The sequence below is a fragment of the Papio anubis genome, chromosome 9 (genome assembly GCF_008728515.1).
Source record: "Papio anubis isolate 15944 chromosome 9, Panubis1.0, whole genome shotgun sequence".
Taxonomy (NCBI): domain Eukaryota; kingdom Metazoa; phylum Chordata; class Mammalia; order Primates; family Cercopithecidae; genus Papio; species Papio anubis.
The window spans coordinates 40,693,528-40,719,142 of NC_044984.1; the positions used below are offsets into that span (position 1 = coordinate 40,693,528).

The 25,615-nt window shown below is 36.4% G+C and overlaps 1 protein-coding gene across 2 annotated transcripts in view; it reads left to right on the plus strand.

Annotated features, from left to right (window-relative positions):
• ARID2 (AT-rich interaction domain 2) overlaps positions 1 to 25,615 on the plus strand; it is a 223,102-nt gene that overhangs the window by 110,796 nt on the left and 86,691 nt on the right. For both annotated transcript variants that reach the window (XR_004176049.1, XM_031650430.1), the window contains exons 7-15: positions 5,826 to 5,892; positions 5,986 to 6,236; positions 6,570 to 6,666; positions 6,747 to 6,956; positions 8,476 to 8,643; positions 15,943 to 16,024; positions 17,908 to 18,042; positions 18,651 to 18,847; positions 19,107 to 21,970. Coding sequence is in view for 1 of the 2 variants with exons in the window: in XM_031650430.1 (XP_031506290.1) it covers positions 5,826 to 5,892; positions 5,986 to 6,236; positions 6,570 to 6,666; positions 6,747 to 6,956; positions 8,476 to 8,643; positions 15,943 to 16,024; positions 17,908 to 18,042; positions 18,651 to 18,847; positions 19,107 to 21,970 (4,071 nt within the window). In the remaining variant the exon portion in view is untranslated. The remainder of the gene's footprint in view (positions 1 to 5,825; positions 5,893 to 5,985; positions 6,237 to 6,569; positions 6,667 to 6,746; positions 6,957 to 8,475; positions 8,644 to 15,942; positions 16,025 to 17,907; positions 18,043 to 18,650; positions 18,848 to 19,106; positions 21,971 to 25,615) is intronic.

Consider the following 25,615-nt stretch of genomic DNA (forward strand, 5'->3'; position numbering starts at 1 on the left):
CCCGGCTACTCAGGAGGCTGAGGCAGGAGAATCGCTGGAGCCCAGGAGGCAGAGGTTGCAGTGAGCTGAGATCATGCCACTGCACTCCAGCCTGGGTGACAGAACGAGACTCTGTGTCAAAAAAAAAAAAAAAAAAAAAGACATTAGAAGAAGACACAAATATAATTGAGGAAGATTAGATGTTTCCTGCAGTTGTATGTATGTGTTTTCATTAATTTTTGCTTTTCATATATCTTTCTATTGCTGCACTTTTTCTAACTTGTTGATTTCCTCTTTGATATATGGGTTATTTAAGTTTTTAATTTTTATAGATATGTGGTAGGTGCATATATTTAGGGATATATAAGATATTTTGAAGCAGGTATACAATGTGTAATAATCACATCAGGGTAAATAGGGTATTCATCACCTCAAACATCATTTCTTTGTGCTATAAACATTGCACTTACACACTTTTAGTTATTTTAAAACATACTATAAATTATTATAGTTACCCTGTTTTGCTATCAGATACTAAATCTTATTCATTCTGTCCAGCTGTGTTTTTGTACCTATTAACCATTCCCACTTTGCTCCAGCCTCTGGTAACCATCATTCTACTCTCCATCTCCATGAGTTCAGTTGTTCTACAATTTCCTGAGATGTGAGTGTTGAAATCATCAACTGTAATTATGAATGTTTATACATCCTTTCAGTTCTGTCAGTTTTTACCTTATGTATTTTGAACTTCTCTTATTAGTTGCATACACATTTACACTTGTTATATTTTCCTGATGAATTAACTTTTAAAAAACATTATGTATGAAACTTAGCAACAGCTTTCTTATTATGTTGTCATAATATATTTTTCCCATCTTTATAGTTTTTATCTGTGTTTTTATACATAGTGTTTCTTATAGACTACATACAGTTAGCGCTTGTTTTCCTCCTCCCCACAGTCTGCCTTTTCTGCAATTTCTGCCTTTAAGTCAGTGCATTAAGCCCATTTACACTTTAGGAAATTAATGATGTAGTTGAGTTTAGGCTCTCAACTTTTATTTATCTAAAAATTTTATTTTGCTTTCATGTGTCAAGGATATTTGTGATGATTATAAAACTGTAGGTTTTAGGATTTTGCCTGAGCACTTTAAAGATAGCATTGTTGTCGACAAGAAATCAACTTTGTTCTTATTGCTCTTGTATAGGTATTGTAGTCTCTCACTGCTTTTAATATGTTCTCTTTATTACTGATATTTAATTTCATTACGATATGCCTTGCAGTTTTCATTGCTTATTTTACTTGGGGTTAATTTAGTTTCTTGGATCCAGGTTTGGTATCTTACATAAAATTTGCAGAGTTTTTCACAATCATTTCTTCAAATATTTTTCTTTCCCCTCTGGTTTTTTTGTTTGTTTGTTTTAGAGACAGGGTCTTGCTTCGCTGCCTAGGCTGGAGTGCAGTGGTACAATCATAGCTCATTGCAACCTTGAACACGTGGGCTCAAGCGATCCTCCTGCCTCAGCCTGCCAAGTAGCTGGGTCTATAGGCATCCACCACCACACCCAGACCCCTCTTCTTTTCCTGGTACTACATTTACAATCTGGCTTCTGAATCCATGGATTCCGCATCCATAGATGTAACCAATCACAGATTGAAAATATTTGGGGGATTAAGCAATTTAAAAAAGTAAAAAGTAATAAAAATAAAAAGTTAAGAGACGACAGTATAACAACTATTTACATCACATTACACTGTATTAGGTATACTGTATTTAAAGTATACAGGAGGATGTTTGTAGGTTGTATGCAAATACTATACTGCTACACTATTTTATATGAGGAACTTGAACATCTGAAAAATGTGGTATCTTTGGAGAGTCCTGGAACCAGTCCCCACAGATACTGAGGGATGACTGAATATGTGTATTAGATCATGGTGGTGTTCCACAGGTCACTGAAGCTCTTTTCATTATTTTTAGACCTTTTTTGTTTTCTGTGTACTTAATTGTGGATATTTTCTATTGTTATGCATTCATCTTTTCTAGTTAAGCAAATCTTGTGTATTTTCTTTATTTGCAGATACAGATGGTTCCCAAGTTACAATAAACTTACAGTTTCTTGACTTTACTGTGGGTTTATTGGGGGTGTTAAATGCATTTTCAACTTAGGATGTTTTAGACTTACTGTAGGTTTATTGGGACATAATCCCATCATAAGTCAAGGTGCATCTGTATTACATTTTCCAGCTCAAGAAATTTTATTTGATTGTCTTATCTGTTTATTTGCTAATTATGTTCATAGTTTTTATATCATGTACTTAATAATTTTTAAATGTCATTGTTAGTTTTCTTGTTATCTTTGTTATTTCACTATCTTATTTTTCTTGAAACTGATTTTTGTCTTGGTTATGGGTCATGTTTCCTCATTTCTTTGTAGGTGTGGTAATTTTTTATTAGATGTGAATGTTGTGTGAGTGTGACATTGTTGAGTGTCTGAACTTTGACGTTTTTCCAGAATGTTGAACTTTGTTTTAGCAGGCTGTCAATTCATACATGGATCATCATAGTAGGGTTGTTTTAAAGCTGTGTTATGACATATGTAGATTAGCCTTTACTCTAGGGCTTGTTTATTCCTTCTACTTAGGTATGACATTTTGGGAATTTCTCCTGAATGAGCTAGGTGTATATGAGTTTTCTCTATTCTAGGAATTGTTTAATTACAGCCTCTTACGATTGTTCTCTCCAGTTTTTTGCCTAGCATTGTGGAGTTTGAACATACATCTGTGTAACTTAGTACTTAGCAATGAACTCAAAGTATATGTGTGTAGACTCATGGGACTCTTTCTCTGCATAACTCTTCCCTTATTGAAAATTTGCTTTCATATTCTAGCTTCCTTAGCTTTGCTGTGCTCTGTTCAGTGTTTTCAGCTTAGCAATCACTCTGATATCTTGGGTTTCTCTTCCCTATGCTTTAGTCTAGAATTAATGTCCAAGTAAAAATATCAGTCAATCATTGGAATAACTGCATTTGTTTCTCTTGTTCAGTGATTACAATCTTGCATTACCTTTTTTCCAATCTCTGAAAACAGTTTTTTCATACATGTTGGGTTTTGGTAGGATGACTACTCCAGTACCATACTCCATATGGCCTAGACAAATAGTCACTTGAAAGTATTTTTCTAAATTTTAAATTTACATGTATTTTTTTTTTACCCCATGACTTTTTGAAAGTGTTTTAATTTGGCTTAACCACAGTTACCTTTATCATTTATTCTTCCTTAGATTGTAGATAATGAGCTTTTCTGTTTTTATTTGTCAGAAAATGTTTTTATGTCACCTTCATTCTTGAGGAACAGTTTCACTGTTTAAAAATTCTATGTTGGCAGGCTGGGTGTGGTGGCTCACGCCTGTAATCCCATGTAATCCCAGCACTTTGGGAGGCCGAGATGGGTGAATCACGTGAGGTCAGGACTTCACAACCAGCCTGACCAACATGGTGAAACCCCATCTCTCCTAAAAGTACAAAAATTAGTTGGGCGTGGTGGCACACACCTGTAATCCCAGCTACTTAGGAGGCTGAGGCAGGATAATCGCTTGAACCTGGGAGGCAAAGGTTGCAGTGAGCTGAGCTCACACCAATGCACTCCAACCCGGGGTGACAGAGTGAGACTCTGTCTCAACGAAAAGAAAAAAAAAATTATATGTTGGCAGATATTTTCTTCCATCATTTTGAAAATATCATATTGTGATTTTTCTCTTTGTTCTTCAGGAGTTTTATGATGATATTTCCATACTTTTTTTTTTTTTTTAATCTTTCTTGGAGTTTGTAGTGCTTCTGAAATATGTAAGTTAACATCTTTCAGTTATTTTAGAATATTTTCTGCTCTTAAGTCTTCACATATTCTGTCTGCCCATTCTTTCTGTTCTTCAGGAACTCCAATTATTTGTATGTTAGAACTTTTCACTGTGTGCTTATGTCTCCTACACTTTTTTTCTCTTCATCCTTTTGTCTCTTTATGCTTCAAACTTATTTACTTGCCCTCTCTTCTTGCTCATAAATTTACTCTTGGGTTGTATCTAATCGCTTCTTAAACATATCCACTGAATTCTTAATTTTAGTTATGTTTTTCAATTGTAGAATTTCTTTTTAGTTCTTTCATACGGTTTTCATTCCTTTGCCAAAATTTTTAGTTTTTTATTTCTTTGAACTTACTATTTATTGTCATTTTAAGTTCTGTGTCTGTTATCTTTAATATCTGAATTTTTGTGGACCTTTTTTCTTGGTTGTTGAACATTGTCTTTAAAAAAAATGTGCCTACTTCTTTTTTATTGCTACCAAAGATTGTTTGTCATGGATTTTTTGTGCAATGGATTTCTTTGATGATGACATGAAGCCAGTAAGCCTTTTTCCAACTAATGGTTTTAAATGCCTAAGAACTTTGATTCAAAAAAAAAAACCCAGTTGTTTTGAAATATTACACATAATGTCACAAATACTGCTAATATTGCTATAGTTAATTTCTTAATATTCAGAGTTGAAGAAATTCTGAAGAAATTCTAAAGAAATGTCAAATTTCCAGGCCGGGCGTGATGGCTCATGCCTGTAATCCCAGCACTTTGGGAGGCCGAGGCAGGTGGATCACGAGGTCAGGAGTTCAAGACCAGCCTGGCAAACATGGTGAAACCCCGTCTCTACTACAAAGACAAAAATTAGCCTGCTGTGGTGGTAAGCACCTGTAGTCCCAGCTACTCAGGAGGCTGAGGCAGGAGAATTACTTGAACCCGGGACCCAGAGGTCACAGTTGCAGTGAGCTGAGATTGTGCCACTGCACTCAAGTTCGGGCGACAGAGCGAGACACCGCTAAAAAGAAAAAAAAAAAAAAAAAAAGGCTGGGCGCAGTGGCTTACGCCTGTAATCCCAGCACTTTGGGAGGCCGAGGTGGGCAGATCACGAGGTCAAGAGATTGAGACCATCCTGGCCAACATGGTGAAACTCCATCTCTACTAAAAATACAAAAATTAGCTGGGCGTAGTGGCACATGCCTATAATTCCAACTACTCAGGAGGCTGAGGTAGGAGAATCACTTGAACCCGGGAGGTGGAGGTTGCAGTGAGCCGAGATCGTGCCATTGCACTCCAGCCTGGGCGACAAGAGCGAAACTCCATCTCAAAAAAAAAAAAAAAGAAGAAATGGAAATTTCCAGTAGTGTTTAATGTACATAGAGTTGTCATTTTTCCCCCATCCAAGTTCACAGGTTTTCTGATTTCTTTCACAGCCCCTTTAGTCGTCTGTGGCCCTAGGTTAAAAAACTCTAAAGATAAAAAGATGCCTTTTTACATAAGTATCTGAAACTATAGACAATCAAATATTTACATCAAAGAATTCCCTAGAATGTAGCAATATCCACATGAACTAAAAATAAGTAGAAACATTATTTTCATATTGTGTGACTATTTTTGAAAACTTATTTTTAAATTTCATTTTCAGATAGGGTCTCACTCTTTTGCCCAGGCTGGAGTGCAGTGGCACAATCACAGCTCACTGCAGCTTTCAATTCCAGGCCTCAAGTGGAATTTGAGGCCACAGCCTCCCAAGTAGTGGGGACTTCAGGCACTTGCCACCACTCCTGGCTAATGTTTTAAATTTTCTATTTTGTAGAGATGGGGTGTCCCTTTGCTGCCCAGGCGGGTCTTGAACTCCCAGCTTCAAGTGATCCTGCCATCTTAGCCTCTTAAAGTGCTGGAATTACAGGCATGAGCCACCATACCCAGCCTGTGTGTGACTATTTCTAAAGCAATAGAATAGTTGTTTCAAATTATGGAGAATTAAATAACTTCTCATTACAGTTTTGGAAAGACATCGTTGATGATAATGAAGTTCGTGACCTCATTTCTGACAGAAACAAGTCTCATGGTAAGTTAGTGAAACCAAATTTTTTCAAAACCTTTGAAGTATTAATAATAAATGAAATATTAATTTAAGTGAAATATGTATTTTCTGTTGTAGAAGGTACATCAGGAGAATGGATTTGGGAATCTTTATTTCATCCACCTCGAAAGCTGGGCATTAACGATATTGAAGGACAGCGGGTACTTCAGATTGCAGTGATTTTGCGAAATCTTTCCTTTGAGGAGGGCAATGTTAAGCTCTTGGCAGCTAATCGTACCTGTCTTCGTTTCCTATTACTTTCTGCACATAGTCATTTTATTTCTTTAAGGCAATTAGGCCTTGACACATTAGGAAATATTGCAGCTGAGGTAAGCATGTGACTGTACCTTAAACTAGTTTTTATAGTTAGCAACATTTATGTTACAATTTTAGGATGAGGCATTTTTTAGTTACCATATTTATAGACTATTAAATGCTTACGTGTATTAATTGCTAAAAATGGTGATGTAGAAGTATCACACACTTACGGAAAAAACTATTTGAAATGATGCTTTAAATTCAGTGATGGCTATTTTTACAATAATTGCATTTTTTTAATGTTATGCAACATTATCCTGGTTTTTAAAAAAATTTTTATTAAATTTGAAATATACAACTCTGGAAGAAGCATAGCTCAATAGTAGTGTTGTTTCTTTTTCCAGCTTTTATTGGACCCTGTTGATTTCAAAACTACTCATCTGATGTTTCATACTGTTACAAAATGTCTAATGTCAAGGGATAGATTTTTAAAGATGAGAGGTGAGTTTTCACTGTAGTATTTACTTTCTAAAGTAAACAAACTGTATCATTTCTTAATAATACATATTTATGTTTTTCAGGCATGGAAATTTTGGGAAATCTTTGCAAAGCGGAAGATAATGGTGTTTTAATTTGTGAATATGTGGATCAGGATTCCTACAGAGAGATCATTTGTCATCTCACTTTACCTGATGTGCTGCTTGTAATCTCAACACTCGAGGTGCTATACATGCTCACGGAAATGGGAGATGTTGCTTGCACAAAAATTGCAAAAGTGGAAAAGAGCATAGGTAAGATTGGACCAAAAAATACATCGTTTTCTTTATTGAGGAAAAATGTTTAATATGGTACTGTACAAAACCCTCAATTTATATTTGGGGTTTAGTATTTTATTTTGAAGAGTCATTACCTCCTCAGGCATACTTGTTTCCATTATTCTTTCTGCCTGTTTTACATGAGCAAGAAACATCTATAATTTAGAGACCAGGATTACATGGCTATCAGTAATTCCTATTTCTTCTCTTAATTTCTGTTATTATGTATTAAATTTGAAATGGACAAAACTGCTGTATCTAAGTTATCTGAGAGCTGGTCTTTCTGTTTCATATGGCCAGCTACTACTATTAAACAACAAAGCTAAGTGAAACAGGTTTCCTTCTGTTCCTAGAAGTTGCTGGTGGTGCTGCAATCTTTAAAAATCAATGAACTTACCTCCGTAAGAGCTATTAGTTTTAAATATCAGTTTTAAATACTAACACATGCCATGTTAATGTTTTACTCGATGATTAAAATGATATCTGTCTCAGGTGTAATAAATATTAAAATCACAGTTAATAAAGATGCAGCTTGAAAAATGTTATTATTGAGAAGTTAATGTGTCACTTTTCATATCAGTGGTTCTTAAATCTGGCTACACATCAGAATCACTTGAGAATCTTTCCAAGTATATAGATACCCACTGCTGGGCATGGTGGCTCACAACTGTAATCCCAGCACTTTGGGAGGCCAAGGCAGTAAAATCGCCTGAGCCCAGTTCAAGATTACCCTGGGCAACATAGTGAGATCTCATCTGTACGAAAAATAAATAAAACTAGCCGGATGTAGTGGTACATGCCTGTAGTTCCCAGCTGCTTGGGAGGCTGATGTGGGAGGATCACTTGAGCCTGGGAGGTTGAGGCTGCAGTGAGCTGTGATCGTGCCAGCACTCCAGCCTGGGTGACAGAACAAGACCCTTTCTCAGGAAAAAAAAAACAAAAACAAAAACATACATATATATATATATATTTATATATAGATATAGATATCCAGCTCCCACTCCAGAGCTATTAAATCTGTCTTCAGAGATTGAGCCTAAAAAGCTTTTTTTTTTTTTTGTCTGTCATCCAGGCTGGAGTGCAGTGGTGTAATCTTGACTCACTGCAAGCCCTGCCTCCTGGGTTGACACCATTCTCCTGCCTCAGCTTCCCAAGTAGCTGGGACTACAGGCACCTGCCACCATGCCCGGCTAATTTTGTGTGTGTGTTTTTAGTAGAGACGGGGTTTCACCATGTTAGCCAGGATGGTCTCGATCTCCTGACCTCGTGATCTGTCCGCTTCGGCCTCCCAAAGTGCTGGGATTACAGGTGTGAGCCACCACACCCAGCCTAAAAGTCTTTTTCTTAAAAGATACACAGGTAATTCTGATGTACTGTGATTCATGGACTAGTATTTATTCACATTTGTAAGTATTCTGTACAACATGTGTTCACCAGTGATGGCATTCGTTTATAATATTATTAACTAATAATTACTGCTTTTTATTTATTTTAGACATGTTAGTGTGTCTGGTTTCTATGGATATTCAGATGTTTGGTCCTGATGCACTAGCTGCAGTAAAACTCGTTGAACACCCAAGTTCCAGTCATCAAATGTTATCTGAAATTAGGCCACAAGCTATAGAGCAAGTCCAAACCCAGACTCATGTAGCATCTGCCCCAGGTTAGTGTTTTTACATACTCTTTTCAGTGTGGTTATAAGTGTATAAGATTTGATCCTAAGAATAAATTTCAGTGTGCGGTGTGGAGAACTGATATTTTACAGTAGAGTAGGCCAAAGTGGAATTTGGGTATGTACTTAATTTCTTAGATACTATACATTCCCAGAGTAGAGGATCAAGGTGAGCTCATAGGAAGAATAGTATAATAGGAAAATTAAGTCGGGCAGGATTTAGAGTAATGTGGTGGATTAGATATTCACAATTATGATAGCTGTAAGTGCCCCAATAGGCATATTATTTGTGATTTTGGTCATGAGAAATTGACATGCCAGGAATAGATTATTCATATATTTATTACCTTACAATTTTCTCCGGTGATCATCAGGATACATAAGTATAATACTCCTAACATCCCTAAATCTTGGAACCAACACCATGGAATCAATAGCCTAGGAGAAGACACATGCACATATGTATACACACACTTACAAGCATGTATACCTGCATTTACACACCTTTCCTAGTGTCTCTTAGCTCAATTCTGTTTAGCTCAACTGTAATTATAGTACAGATATGTCTAATAACCAGACTTCTGTTCAGTCGTTGAACTCCTTTTCCCTGGCTCATTGTGAGTCATCATTTTTTATATTTTACCACCCTTAACCTTTTTTTTAAAGTGCTTTCTCTACCTTGGTTTATCTGAAAAATACATCTGTCATCTCACCTACCTTTCCATTTCCTATCCTCTCACTTCCTGCCGTCCCCAAGACACTTCTCTTTCTTTGTATTTTTTGAATGGAGGATGCTCGTTTTCTCAATTGATCTTAATTCTCACTTTGCAATTAATACAGAGGCTGTGTAGAATGAATTTCTTCAACTTCTTACTCCTTCAGTTACAAACTTATTAGCATCTGGACTCATTTTCCTTTAGCTTCTGCTCGTTTCAGAAAGAGATGCTAATTTCTTTTGAAACTTACCCGGAATATCAGTCTTTCCCATCTCCATGTTCCCATATCTTAAATCTCTTTCTTTACTCACTTTTTCCTTTCAGCTAGAAATGTATTTAGATCTCTCTCATCCTTCCTCGCTAGCCCCAAACCAAAAATTTCATTATCCCACTCACCAGATCTTGTTGAATCTTCCTAAATACCTGGCCTTTTCAACTGCCAATGCTTGTGATTGAGATTGAACTCTCATCATCTCTAGCTATCTGTTCTCACGTTCATTCATGGTCCCAATTTGTCTTCTACTCCAACTTGTAGTATGAAAGTTATGTACTCTATGCAAAGTATGTAATACGTATCACATATTTCATTGATTTCCATTATGTCCTTCTGAAGTGTATAGATTTGTGTCATATGTTCACTCAACTAACTTGGATCCACCTAACAAAAGTGGACAAATAACAGAAGGCAAAAAAATAGATAAATTTGACTGCCAGTCTATTCAATGAGCTTTCAACTACAGGTAATAGATGTTAAACAGCCAATTCATATTGGGGAATCTTTGGTCAGAATATTGTTTCTCAACCTTGACAAAGAAATGAAACAGTTTGTATTGCTAGTTAAGTGGGTGGTGGGAATGTTTTTTACCATCAAAGAAGAAACTGAAGATTAAATTAATTGAGGGACATAAAAGGGCAGTGTTAAGGAAATTGATAAAATGTCAGTGAATACTCAGGGGTGATTTGATGAAAATTATTTTTTGCTGCGTGGTTAGCCTGTGACCTTCACAGTTCTTTTGGCCTCAACAAATGAACCTACTTCCCAACCTAAAATTTGGTCCTCATTTGGCAAATGAATGAATTTAAACATTGAGAATTTGTGGCTTATTCATTTGTGTAGTAATTCATTCATAGAGATGGGACTAGACCGCTGGGGATTGAAAAGAGTTTATTTTCAGCTGAAGAGCACTATATTACTTGTGCTGTCCCTGAATGACAACTTTAAATTGTTTGATTGGTTATCCTTTGTGGTTTAGCTGTTGCCTACATAGTTTAATGCTGCTTTTTTATGGAATTACCATCTTTAAACTTTTTACTCACTTCCCTCAATCCCTCTGAAAACTTTTATAACCTTTTACCCATTTTTAGGTTAACATCTAAATCTGTATCATAATTTAAATAGTTGCAAAGTATGTATTGTCTTGATGTATATTAAACTACATTTTTAAAAGAAAGTAATTACAGTGCTTTTTGTATCCAGTGGAATCTTGATACCATCATTCATTTTTTAAAATACACAAACTCTTTAACATCAGAAATTTTATAATATTCCTCTTTTACCTTGAACTCGTATTCCAGTATCCTCAGAGTTTTATCCTAATATAATACATTTTATGTTTGAGATTCTTTTTTATTCATCACCCTATCAATACTTTTTAGCTACAAAATACACATTTTTAAAGTTTTTCAATTCCTTGTTATTCTGTAAAGCTCTACATTTTTAAAATTTCATTTGGCCAGGCACTGTGGCTTACGCCTGTAATCCCAGCACTTTGAGAGGCTGAGGCAGAAGGATCACTGGAGGCCAGGAGTTTGAGACCAGCCTGGCAACATAGTGAGATTCCATCTCTACAAAATCAGGAAAAAAATTAGCAGAGCATGGTGATGCACACCTGTAGTCCCAGCTTGGGCCCAGGAAGTTAAAGGCTGTAGTGAGCTATGAATGTGTCACTGCATCCACCTTAGGCAATAGAGCAAGACCCTATCTCAAAAAAAAAAAAAATATATATATATATATATATACACACACACAGACACACACACATATAATGCACATACGTATACTTTATCATTACAGGTTTTAGTAATAAATGGTACATCAAATAGTAAATACTCAGTGGCTCATGCCTGTAATCCCAGCAGTTTGGGAGGCCAAGGCGGGCCGATCATGAGGTCAAGAGATTGAGACCATCCTGGCCAACATGGTGAAACCCCTTCTCTACTAAAAATACAAAAATTAGCTGGGCATGATGGTGCGCGCCTGTAGTCCCAGCTACCCAGTAGGCTGAGGCAGGAGAATTGCTTGAACCCGGGAGATGGAGGTTGCAGTGAGCCGAGATTGTACTACTGCACTCCAGCTTGGCGACAGACCGAGACTCCGTCTCAAAAAGAAAAAAAAATTATTAATCAAAAATGTACTTGAAATGTATCTCTTAATAAGATGAATAGGACTCTCCCCTCTAATTCTCTGGATGCTATTAATTCAGTATATCTCTTAATGACTTATTTACTGCTAGAATGAAACTGGAGTTAGCATCAGTAGTATTCCTGTTCCCTTTTTATAGATGTAAATCGAAAAATCTAGTTTGCATCATTAAATAGATGAAGATAGAATGTACAGTTCCTTGAACTTCAGAATTGTCAAAAAGTATTAAACTTACTTTTTACAATCATCCGAAAACTTGAGTTCTCCTTTGTTTTGTTGAAATCAAAGAATTAGCAGGTACCTCTTTGCAAGAATATTTGTTGCTCAGTCATTAGAGACCTTTTTTTTAAGTTTCTGGAAAATATATCAAAAAGATATTAACAAACTATGACTATAAATTATACTTGCTACTGTTTTAGGTATCTTGTGTAACCTGATAAATTCAAGAAGTTTAACACAGTGGTTCTCAAACCTTAGGTTGTATCAGAATCATCTGATAGACTTACTAAAGATATCTGAGCTACATTCCCTGAGTTTCTGGATCAGGTGGAACCTGAGAGTTTTCTTTTCTTTTCTTTCTTTTTTTTTTTTTTTAAAGACAGCATCTCACTCTGTTGTCCAGGCTGGAGTGCAGTGGTGCTATCTCAGCTCACTGCAACTTCTACCACCTGGGCTCAAGGCTATCTTCCCAGTTAAGCCTCCTGAGTAACTGGGACTACAGGTGGCCACCACCACACCCAGCTAATTTTTGTATTTGTTTTTATAGAGATGAGATTTCACCATGTTGCCCAGGCTGGTCACAGAATTTTCATTTTTATCAAGTTCCCATGAGATGCTGATGCTGCAGTCCAGGGACTGTATTTTTAGGATTACTGGGTTAGGAAAACTGAAATATTGTTCATTTCAAGACCAGTACAATGTATTTGATGTTTAGGTGCTTTTTGTTGTATACTTCACATATATTTTTGTGAAAACCTTGACACTACACATTTAAGTTGATTTTTCAGAAAATGTCTGCCACGTAACCTAGTAAAGATAGTTTTTATTAACAAAAGTCTCTTGCTTAATCAGACTCTTTTTGTTACTTAGAAAAAGTCCAACTTTGTTTTTAAATTCAAGAAAATATGTTAGTATGTTAATATGACACCTTCTTTCCTTCAGAATTTTAACAGTTGAATTTGCCATGAGTTTGTAATCTGAATGAAATAAACCACCACCTTCCATACTCTTTCTTTCCTCTCCTCTCCTCTCCTCTCCTCTCCTCTCCTCTCCTCTCCTCTCCTCCCCTCCCCTCCCCTCCCCTCCCCTCCCCTCCCCCTACTTCTTTGTTTGAGAAAAGGTCTCACTCTGTCACCCAGACTGGAGTGCAGTGGCGTGATCAGAACCTGGCTCACTGCAGCCTTGACCCCGGGAGCTCAGTCAATCCCCCTACCTCAGGCTCCTGAGTAGTTGGGACTACAAGTACATGCCACCAAGTCTGGCTAATTTTTGTATTTTTTGTAAGGAATGGGGTTTCACTGTGTTGCCCAGGCAGTCTCAAACTCCTGGGATCAAGCAGTTCACCCACTTCAGCCTCCCAAAGTGCTGGAATTACAGGCATGAGCCACCATGCCTGACCCACCTTTGATATTTCTTTAAAATATTTTCTGTACTTTGTTTACACAGGATTCTGCCTAAGAAGTAGTGCATTCTTTGACAGTAGTTGAGGAGGCAAGGGCATTAAGCAAAATTATCATTACTCTACAATGTTTCTGAATTTAGAACAAATCAAAGGGCCAGAATACTGAATTTCTAATGCCCAACTTTGCCCTTAACTGTAATATGTAAAATACTGGTATTGACAGGAAGCTATACCAATAATACCTTGGTTAAGAGGCTTCATGGACACTAATGTTTTGAATTCTCTCTTTAGTGTTCCACATGTTGTTACGCTATAACAATAATAATAGTAGCTAGCGTTTATATAGTGCTTACTTTGTGCTAGGCGTTATTTTAAGTGACTTGCACATAATCTAATCCTTATAGCAACATATGAGGTTAATGTACGGTTACTTTCCTCCATTGTATAGACAGAGTTATTTTGCTCATACTTACATAGCTAGCTAGTGAGTGATGGAATTCTTTAGCTCTAGATTTATGCATTTAACCATAATGCATAATCCTGCAGGGCTATCAAAGATGGGTGAGAATTAAGTCATTTGATTCCAAAATGAGAGAAAAACAATTATCAAAGAGGAGGTGATACTCTTATGCAAAGCAGTTTTAGGAAGAATACATAAGAAAGCTGAGTATCTGGAAATTGATTCAAAGTATATGCACCTTCATTTGGAATGTCTTCAGGTATCCTGAGGGCAGTGCTTCTCAGTTTGTAGCTACTTTTTATAGTAATTATGTTTCCAGTTTAAATTCCCATTTGTGATTTTATTCTTCCTTCTACATTGTTTATAAAGGCTTCTCATGATTTTAATGTAATTTCTAGTGTTTCATGAAATTGATTGCTAATTCATTCAGGAAATTTCAGTCTGAGTAGGGTATGCTCTTTCATAGTAGAGATGATAAAGGGAAGATTTCTACATAGTTTCAGACCCTAGAAAGTATTTTCGGTATTAATATCCTCGAGTTAGAAGGAGAAGAAAAGATAAGCTAGGATTGCCAACAGGAAAAATTATTTTTGTTCTAACTGTTGCATTATCTCAAGGAGCATATAATAGTATGGCCTCTGAAATGTGACAGACCTGGATTCAAATCTAACACTTTTAAAGGAAGTCCTTTCAAGTATACCCAGCTCTACTATCTCCACCATGTGTTCCTGGCTGAACTTAATCTCTGAGCTTTAGTTTTCTGATCTGTGAAATAGGGATAATTAGACTTAAAAGATTAAAATAAATAATGTAAATATAAATGGATTTATACACAGTATATGTTTATTAAGTGGCTACAATTAGCTATTACTTCAAAGCATGGGGCATTCATCAAAGGTTATGATTGCCTCAGATTATTCACAGATTTGGCTGTGCTATGGAGCTTGCCTAGTTCCAATAATTTTAAAATGTGTTTGTTCTGTTTGAGGGTTCTGAGCAGCTTTGCTAAAATATCATCTGAAAAAAATTGTGTATAATCTGTGTGTTTGAAAACTACATTGCCATGTCACATAACAGTTTTTCTAAAAACCTGCAAAGTAATGCTAATGAATAGTGAAAAAAAGATAATTAATTTACAAATATATGATTCAGACTTATAATTTATAATACGACTTTTACTTTATATTTTTCATGTTTTCATTAGTTCCTTTGTATAACATAGTGGAGAAGAAGAGATAACATACATCATTTTTCTACAAATCTCTTCAACATGTTAGAAAATAATAGGTGATTTACTCACTTATTCATTGACCTTGAAACTTTTAAAATACGTCATAAATGAAACTTTAGAAAGTATGTGTCTTAAGATTAATAGCTAGTAAATTTGTATACAACCAGGTTGCCTCTTTCAGGAAAAAAGTATAATTCAAATTTATTATTACAACAGATATCTTCTTTTTTTCCTCCCCAGAAAAATTATGGAAATCCTTTTTTGAATATGAGACTTTAAATTAGTTCAGCTTTTGTTCACTGTATTCCAAAAATTTTATATGTGCCACTTACAGTTATTAATCTTTTAAATTAGGGAGTGAAGCTATAATTTCTGCTGCATTCTGCTTCCATAGCTAAACTGAAAGATGCTCAACTTATGTGTTGAACTGTATGACCCTGAGCCAGTTTTTTGAATCACTTTGAGTCTCAGTTTTCTTTTCTGTACCTACCTCACAGAAGAATTGAGTAAGCAGACATTGTAAAGTATTTAGTTCAGTGTCTTGCCCATGGGAATAATAGATGTTATGTTAACTAAATCATCCATATTAATTGTTATTATTCGAATGATTGTGAGGTTAAACAAAATAGTTCATGTGAATCCTCTAAGACAGTGCCTGGTATGATATGTTCTCCATTATATATTAGGTTTGTTCTCAAATGTGTATACTTTCATATGTTTATACACCTTTTAAAAAGGTATTCATTGTGAGTATTAATGGGTTCAACATCCATAAAATAAGTATGGCATATAGTGACTAAGTTTTAAGAAATGATGTAGCTAATGTATTTTTTTCTTTAGCTTCCAGAGCAGTTGTAGCGCAGCATGTTGCTCCACCTCCAGGAATAGTGGAAATAGATAGTGAGAAGTTTGCTTGTCAGTGGTAAGTGGTTTATTTCTATTAAGGATTTATCCTTGGGAAGAGTAAAGCAAAGAAAAAGAGGAAATGTATGCTTCAGACATCGAGAATATTTTATTCTGTATTCCTTTTTAGTTAGAGTAGAATATCATTTACACAAAGAAAGGACACTTTAAAATCCCCTTGTATATTGGAATAATTTGAAAGAAAAATATTCATCAGAATTTTCAGAATTAAAATCGTATGACTAGAATTTCATTAAATTACACCATTTAACTTTTTTCAGAGTAAAATTTGTTAAAAAGTTATCTTTCACTTTGTAGAAAGTACAGTTTGTCAGGTTATAAAATTTGTTCTTCTAAAATTAACATTTTGTTAAAACTGAATTGGACTGACCTTAAGAAAATAAAACCAGGTGTTTTAAAATGTCTCTTCTCTTCCATCTAAAACAAAACTTCTTATTCATTAATAATTTTTTTGGGCGTGTGACTAGTAAAGGGACATTAATCAAATGATAGAACAGAAATAAACAGCTTGACAATAATAATTTCCTTGAAAAGATTGTGTAGTTATATGTCCGCCACTTTCTGAAAAAAAGCAAATGTAGAGTTTTAAAAATTTCACTTATGGATAGTTGCCTCAACATTAGTATGAAGTTCGACTTAAATTCTTTAGGAGATTAACAGATTGAAGTACACAATCACTTTCCAGTGATATATCACTTTAAACATTTCTTGATCACTTTTCTGCCATTCACTAACATTATTTGTCTCCCATTTCATGCTCGTGTCACTCTTTGTTCCATATTTTTGGTGCATTCAATACATATCTTTGTTCCTATGACAGTTTTCTCTAGACTTTTCTACTTTGCTTAAATCAGGTTTATGGTTTTAAATATCTCTAATTGTTTGCTTTTGCCTCACCTTCTATAGTTTTACACATTGGCCCCTTGAATCTTTTCCAGTAATATTTTGAAATGTTTGTCTTCTATATTGCAACCAAAATGAAGTTTTTATATTTAGTCTTTTTGAAATTTCAGTACAGACAGGATTATGAAAGTTGGCAAAAATACACACCATAACCACTATAAAATGTGTGTGTGTTAAGCATAGATTTGGTCTTACAAATCTCAGTTGCACATTTCTGCTAGTTCTTGGAGAAGGGGAAGAGAATCATTTTACAGTTTTTTTAAAAATCATAATTACTGTTTGATTTAGTTTTTCAGAAAAAGCTAAGTTTGGCCTATTATACATAGTGAGTTATGGAAAGAGCCTATCAGGGTAATTAGGCTCCAATCCCAATTTATAGGTAAAGGTCATTTTAAGAAAAAGACAAATGAAGTTTGAATTAGTTGTTAATGGATTACAAATTAAAACTGTTTTGAAATGGGGAAATGGGAGTATGCAGCATGGAAAGTGTCATTGTTTTAGGAAGTAGCTGAAAAGCTTGGCTAAGTTTTTTCTGAAGGAATTTGATCCAAGAGCCAAGAAAAGTTTAATCTTAGTTCAGTTTCCCCCAGTTTTCTTCAGCTACAATGCAAATAGCACATAATTGGGAACTTATTTTATATTGTGATTATTACAAGACAGGATCCTGAATAGATATTCACTAAATAAAACTATTTCTTACAGAACATTTGTTGTCAGCAGACCAACTCTGCTCTCACTGGGTTGTGAACATAGCTTTTATATTTGTTGTCAGTGACATTTTTATTACTAAAAGAAGTATGTTAATCTCTTGATCTAAAATTTAGCATATATTTTTGCTACTAACATATAAGTCAGTGAAATTTGATTAGTAGGTATAATTATTAGTTTTAACACATTGCCTCCACATGGCTTTAGTATATTTAAATATGGACTTTCCTAGAGTATATTGTATAATGCTTAATTTGTCTCCTCTTTTAGGCTAAATGCTCATTTTGAAGTAAATCCAGATTGTTCTGTTTCTCGAGCAGAAATGTATTCTGAATACCTCTCAACTTGCAGTAAATTAGCTCGTGGTGGAATCCTAACATCAACTGGATTTTATAAATGTCTTAGGTAGGATCCGTAGTTCTTTAAATGAAGTCCATTTACGTTACTTACAATATCTCTTGCTCTTTGAAGAAAATACCAAGTATCTTATCTAGTTTTAAATATTTCTACTACTAGAAATTTCATATGGATAGGTTATAGTGTGGTGGAGGTTTAAATAAAAAGCGGTTTCAGAAAGCACACCTGGTGTTTGTGTTGGAACATTAAGAGATTTATCAAAGAAATTAAGTTTACTTTCTTTTTCCTACCTACTTTTACATGTTAAAGACATGATGACTATGTCTTTTTAATCTTGAATAATAGTATATAATATTATCTTCAAATACAAAGACTTTTTGATATTTTGTAAAGTTCATAAAAATAGGTATCTTTTATTAGTTATATGTGGGTGGAATTATTTAAAACCCGGTGACATTGTTAATAAATAATGACTTTTTAAATGGGAGGATTAATCTTTTATATTTCTTTGCTTTCCATCCTTGCAGAATATACTTATGTGTCATACTGTTCATACATAAGTGACAGTAAACATACTCCTGTTGTTCATATAAACATAGTGTTAGAAGTCAATGTGATAGTTATCAAAACTTACTGATTATGTATGTACTTTACAGAACTGTCTTTCCAAATCATACAGTGAAGAGAGTGGAGGATTCCAGTAACAATGGGCAGGCACATATTCATGTAGTAGGAGTAAAACGGAGGGCTATACCACTTCCCATTCAGATGTACTATCAGCAGCAACCAGTTTCTACTTCTGTTGTTCGTGTTGATTCTGTTCCTGATGTATCTCCCGCTCCTTCACCTGCAGGTGTTAATTTTTATTGTATTTTTTAAAGTATTACTGAATTAATAATAAAACTGAATGGAAAATGTATATTCTATGTTTCTAAATGTATAACTTTTAATTCTCCAGTAGCATTTTCTTCCTTGGTCTATTATCATATTGATATGATTCAAAATTGTTAAATGTTAATTTCTTAAAACTATTTTCTCTTAAGTAAAATAATTCCTACTTGGGGCTTTCAGTCATTTCATTTGCAATTTTGACGTTTTCTTCATATTTTCAGGAATCCCTCATGGATCACAAACCATAGGAAACCATTTTCAGAGGACTCCTGTTACCAACCAATCTTCAAATTTGACTGCAACACAAATGTCTTTTCCTGTACAAGGTGTTCATACTGTGGCACAAACTGTTTCAAGAATTCCACCAAATCCTTCAGTTCATACCCACCAGCAACAGAATGCTCCAGTGACTGTCATTCAAAATAAAGCTCCAATTCCTTGTGAAGTTGTTAAGGCTACAGTTATCCAGAATTCCATACCCCAGACAGGAGTTCCTGTTAGTATTGCTGTTGGAGGAGGACCTCCACAGAGTTCTGTTGTTCAGAATCATAGTACAGGGCCACAACCTGTTACAGTTGTGAATTCTCAGACATTGCTTCACCATCCATCTGTAATTCCACAACAGTCTCCATTACACACAGTGGTACCAGGACAGATCCCTTCAGGCACTCCTGTTACAGTAATTCAACAAGCTGTCCCACAGAGTCATATATTTGGCAGAGTACAGAACATACCAGCATGTACTTCTACAGTTTCACAGGGTCAACAGTTAATCACCACATCACCCCAACCTGTGCAAACTTCATCTCAACAGACATCAGCTGGTAGCCAGTCACAAGATACTGTTATCATAGCACCCCCACAGTATGTAACAACTTCTGCATCCAATATTGTCTCAGCAACTTCAGTACAGAATTTTCAGGTAGCCACAGGACAAATGGTTACTATTGCTGGGGTCCCAAGTCCACAACCCTCAAGGGTAGGATTTCAGAACATTGCACCAAAACCTCTCCCTTCTCAGCAAGTTTCATCAACAGTGGTACAGCAGCCTATTCAACAACCACAGCAGCCAACCCAACAAAGTGTAGTGATTGTAAGCCAGCCAGCTCAACAAGGTCAAACTTATGCACCAGCCATTCACCAAATTGTTCTTGCTAATCCAGCAGCTCTTCCAGCTGGTCAGACAGTTCAGCTAACTGGACAACCTAACATAACTCCATCTTCTTCACCATCACCTGTCCCAGCTACTAATAACCAAGTCCCTACTGCCATGTCGTCATCTTCTACCCCTCAATCACAGGGACCACCTCCTACTGTCAGTCAAATGTTATCTGTGAAAAGGCAGCAACAGCAGCAACATTCACCAGCACCACCACCACAGCAGGTACAAGTACAAGTTCAGCAGCCCCAACAAGTACAGATGCAAGTTCAACCTCAGCAGTCGAATGCAGGAGTTGGTCAGCCTGCTTCTGGTGAGTCAAGTCTGATTAAACAGCTTCTGCTTCCAAAACGTGGTCCTTCAACACCAGGTGGTAAGCTTATTCTCCCAGCTCCACAGATTCCTCCCCCTAATAATGCAAGAGCTCCTAGCCCTCAGGTGGTCTATCAGGTGGCCAGTAACCAAGCCACAGGTTTTGGAGTGCAGGGGCAAACTCCAGCTCAGCAGCTATTGGTTGGGCAGCAAAATGTTCAGTTGGTCCCAAGTGCAATGCCACCCACAGGGGGAGTACAAACTGTGCCCATTTCGAACTTACAAATATTGCCAGGCCCACTGATCTCAAATAGCCCAGCAACCATTTTCCAAGGGACTTCTGGCAACCAGGTAACCATAACAGTTGTGCCAAATACAAGTTTTGCAACTGCAACTGTGAGTCAGGGAAATACAACTCAGCTCATTGCTCCAGCAGGAATTACCATGAGTGGAACGCAGACAGGAGTTGGACTTCCAGTACAAACGCTTCCAGCCACTCAAGCATCTCCTGCTGGACAATCATCATGTACGACTGCTACTCCCCCATTCAAAGGTGATAAAATAATTTGCCAAAAGGAGGAGGAAGCAAAGGAAGCAACAGGTTTACATGTTCATGAACGTAAAATTGAAGTCATGGAGAATCCGTCCTGCCGACGAGGAGCCACAAACACCAGCAACGGGGATACAAAGGAAAATGAAATGCAGGTGGGAAGTCTTTTAAATGGGAGAAAGTACAGTGACTCAAGTCTACCTCCTTCAAACTCAGGGAAAATTCAAAGTGAGACTAATCAGTGCTCACTAATCAGTAATGGGCCATCATTGGAATTAGGTGAGAATGGAGCATCTGGAAAACAGAACTCGGAACAAATAGACATGCAAGATATGAAAAGTGATTTGAAAAAACCGCTAGTTAATGGAATCTGTGATTTTGATAAAGGAGATGGTTCTCATTTAAGCAAAAACATTCCAAATCATAAAACTTCCAATCATGTAGGAAATGGTGAGATATCTCCAATGGAACCACAAGGGACTTTAGATATCACTCAGCAAGATACTGCCAAAGGTGATCAACTAGAAAGAATTTCTAATGGACCTGTATTAACTTTGGGTGGTTCATCATCTGTGAGCAGTATACAGGAGGCTTCAAATGTGGCAACACAGCAATTTAGTGGTACTGATTTGCTTAATGGACCTCTAGCTTCAAGTTTGAATTCAGATGTGCCTCAGCAACGCCCAAGTGTAGTTGTCTCACCACATTCTACAACCTCTGTTATACAGGGACATCAAATCATAGCGGTTCCCGACTCAGGATCAAAAGTGTCCCATTCTCCTGCCCTATCATCTGACGTTCGGTCTACAAATGGCACAGCAGAATGCAAAACTGTAAAGAGGCCAGCAGAGGATAATGATAGGGAAACAGTCACAGGAATTCCAAATAAAGTAGGAGTTAGAATTGTTACAATCAGTGACCCCAACAATGCTGGCTGCAGTGCAACAATGGTTGCTGTGCCAGCAGGAGCAGATCCAAGCACTGTAGCTAAAGTAGCAATAGAAAGTGCTGTTCAGCAAAAGCAACAGCATCCACCAACATATGTACAGAATGTGGTCCCGCAGGTAAGTTATTCTATGATCACATTTCTCTTATAAAATTTCTGATCTATAAATACGATTTTAGAGGGAAATGCACTGTTTTCCATGTCTCATCTTGAAAAGTTACTGTATCAGCTCACTTGTATCCAACCTGTCCTGTTCTTTTTCTCTGGTTTTGTAATATTAGTTTTCAATTTTAGCACATGATTTAAAGAATCTTTCAATTTTGTTATAGATCCAAAATAATAATTTTGTAGGCCCAAAGTAGAGAAGCAGTTGCTAATCTAACATCTTTTGGAGAATTTTAAAAAATGTATCTTAATCTCCTTTTTGAGTTTACTGCACAAGGGTTGGGGGAATGGGGGTTCTAAGAGTATTCTAAATGGGGATTTCTGTATTTGATTTTGACCTGAGTGTGTTTTTGTTGCCTCTTTAACAGTACTTTTGTAATAAGGATGAATCTTGTAATAACTTTATCAGTCGTATTCTTTTTGTATTTATGTATTGCATCAATCTCCTTTAGTGTTAAAAAGTATTATTTATTGTAATTTCAATTTGTTTCAGATATTCTGATATTCTTTTCTGTTTCTTACTCCTTTGCTTTACTGTCATATTCCTGCTATTGCCTTTTTAATGCCAATATTCCATCTCTGCATGCCTTAATAAATACAAGTATTTTCTAAAATCAGCACTACTAAATTGAGAATCCAATCAGATTATGAAGATTTTAAGGACAATCTCTTATGCTCTTTCCACTGAAATCATGGATTCTCTTAACAGTCGTCGCCACCTATTTCCTGGATCACTTCTCTTTCACTCAGTTTTTCCTAATTCCTGCATAGCCAGAACCTTCCCTGACTACTGCCAACTCTGCTGACACGGTTCTGGCTTGGGCTTCTTCTGTATGGTTATGGCAATGACAGCAGATATATGACTGTTGTTGGCATTAGTACCAAATCTAGATGTGGGCAATAGCCAAATGGAAAGTACAAAAACAAAAGGAAGAGCCCCTTGCTTCAGAACAGTTATTCTACTAATATGCATCTTTCTTCATATGAATGAATGAAGTTGCCTTCTTAAAGTAAATTTCAGAAAAAAAAAAGAAGGATAAAGTTGGACAGTGCTGCTCTGGGGAATAATGAGATTTTAATTTATATATTTGTATTGTCTAGATCTAATTTCGAGTGACTAAGTTGTATATTCTTTAGGATAGGGGTCTCCAATCCCTGGGCCACGGACAGGTACCAGTCCATGGCCCATTAGTAACCTGGCCATACAGCCAGAGGTGAGCGTCAGGTGAGCCAGTGAAGATTCATCTGTATTTACTTACAGCTACTCCCCATCACTCGCGTTATATCCTGAGCTCTGTCTCCTGTCAGATCAGTGGCAGCATTAGATTCTCATAGGAGCACAAACCCTATGGTGAACTATGCACGCGAAGGATCTAGGTTGCACGCTCCTTAGGAGAATCTAATGCCTGATGATCCGTCACTGTCTCCCATCCCCCAGAGGGGACTGTCAAGTTGCAGGAAAACAAGCTCAGGACTCCCAATGATTCTACATTATGCCAAGTTGTATAATTATTTCATTATATATTACAGTGTAATAATAGAAATAAAGTGCTTAATAAATGTAATGTGCTTGTATCACCCCAAAACCATCTCTTCACTCCCTGGTCTGTGGAAAAATTGGTTGGAGACTTCTGCTTTGAGGGATGTTATATACATGGCAATAATTAATCCTGAGTTACTGATGGAAAATACTGTATCATTTTTATTCAAGCTTCCACATGTTGAGCTTTTCACTTAAACACAATTTTTTAATTAGTGCAATGTGGAGTGTATAGTAGACATTCCATAGTTAGGTTTTTTCTCTTATATTTAATAATTTCCTACTTCACCTTGATTATGTGCCTGTTTTTCCTCCTAGAGACCTTTACAATCCTAAATAGTTATAACAGACCAAGCCAAATTAGAGAAAAACTCCATCTCCATCACTATGGAATTGTTTCATCAACACTCATTTTTTGTATCCTTAGTCTTCCAATGTGGTTGTAGTCAGTAATATCATAGTTACAAAGAATGAACAATAATACTACCTAAGACGAGGACATGTCGTGGGGACTTCATACTAAAGCAGTTTCTCATTTAATCCTCACACAACCTTATTAGGTAAAAATTATTATAAAGATGAGGACTCAAGATGGCTAATAACTTGCCCAAGATTACCAACTAATGTGAAATGGTACCAGGACAGAAACCTGGTTGTGTCTGAAACCAAAACTCATGCTCTTAACCCATTAACCTTTCTTCTCTCCACTATTCTAGAAGATTTCTCTATAAAGCTCTAGAAAGCCTTTTTTTAATCTAACATATTGATTATTTGAACTGTTGTGGTAGAGGATGTTAGTTCTATTAAATGATCATTTTAGCACATTATTGCTAAAACTCATTGATTATTTGAGCTGTGGTGTTATAGGATGTTCTACTAAATGATAATTTTAGGACATTAATGCTAAAATGCTTTACTTAGCACATTGGACATATACGTAGTTAATTCAGACCAAAAAATCAATACATTTTTATCCTAATCTGAAAAATCTGTGTTAAACTTTCTTACATTCTCACAAAGGATATAGTTTATTTAAAATAAGTATATTCTTTATTTCTAAAACTGATATTGATTGTCTTTTGGAAATTAAAAACTTTGCAAGGAAAAAGAGATGTAGCATACATGATGTCTGTGAGAATGAGAATAACAAAAACAGCATTCCTATATATAGCACTTAGCCCAGTGCCTGCTACATATATGGGCAGTTAGTAATGGGGAAGGTATGCTTTATCTTTATATAGAAGATGAAGTACCTATTGGGGCTAAATATTTTTAACAGACAAAAAAATTAACTGTTCAAGATGGCGTTATAAGTTTCTTTTGAAGAGAAGGCTGTTGGGCCTTCTGAAGAGCATGCTAATTAATAGATAGCCATATCCATTATTGCTCCTATCCTTTTAATCTCTTTCTATTTTAGGTGGGGAAGACAGGGTGTCACTGTGTTGACCAGGCTAGAATGCAGTGGTGCAGTCACAGCTCACTGCAGCCTCAACCTCCTTGGCTCAAGTAATCCTTCCACCTCAGCCTCCCAAGACTGTAGCTGGGAGCACAGGCACGTACTGCCATGCCCAGCTAATTTGTTTTATGTTTTATTTTTATAGAGTTGGGATCTCCCTATGTTGCCCAGGCTGGTATTAAACTCCTAGTAGACTTGAGTGATCTCCTCGCCTTGGCCTCCCAAAGTGCTGAGATTATGGGTGTGAACCACCAGGCCTGGCTTAAATTTCTTTATGTACTCTTTTTTTTTTTTTGGAGACGGAGTCTTGCTCTGTTTGCCTAGGCTGGAGTGCAGTGTCATGATCTCAGCTCACTGCAGCCTCTACCTCCCGGGTTCAAGTGATTCTCCTGCCTCAGCCTCCTGAGTAACTGGAATTACAGGCCACCACGCACGGCTAATTTTTGTATTTTTAGTAGAGACTGGGTTTCACCATGTTGGTCAGACTGGTCTCGAACTCCTGACCTCATGATCTGCCCACCTCGGCCTCCCAAAGTGCTGGGATTACAGGCGTAAGCCACCATGCCCGGCTAAATTTCTTTATATACTCTTTAAAGTTGCAT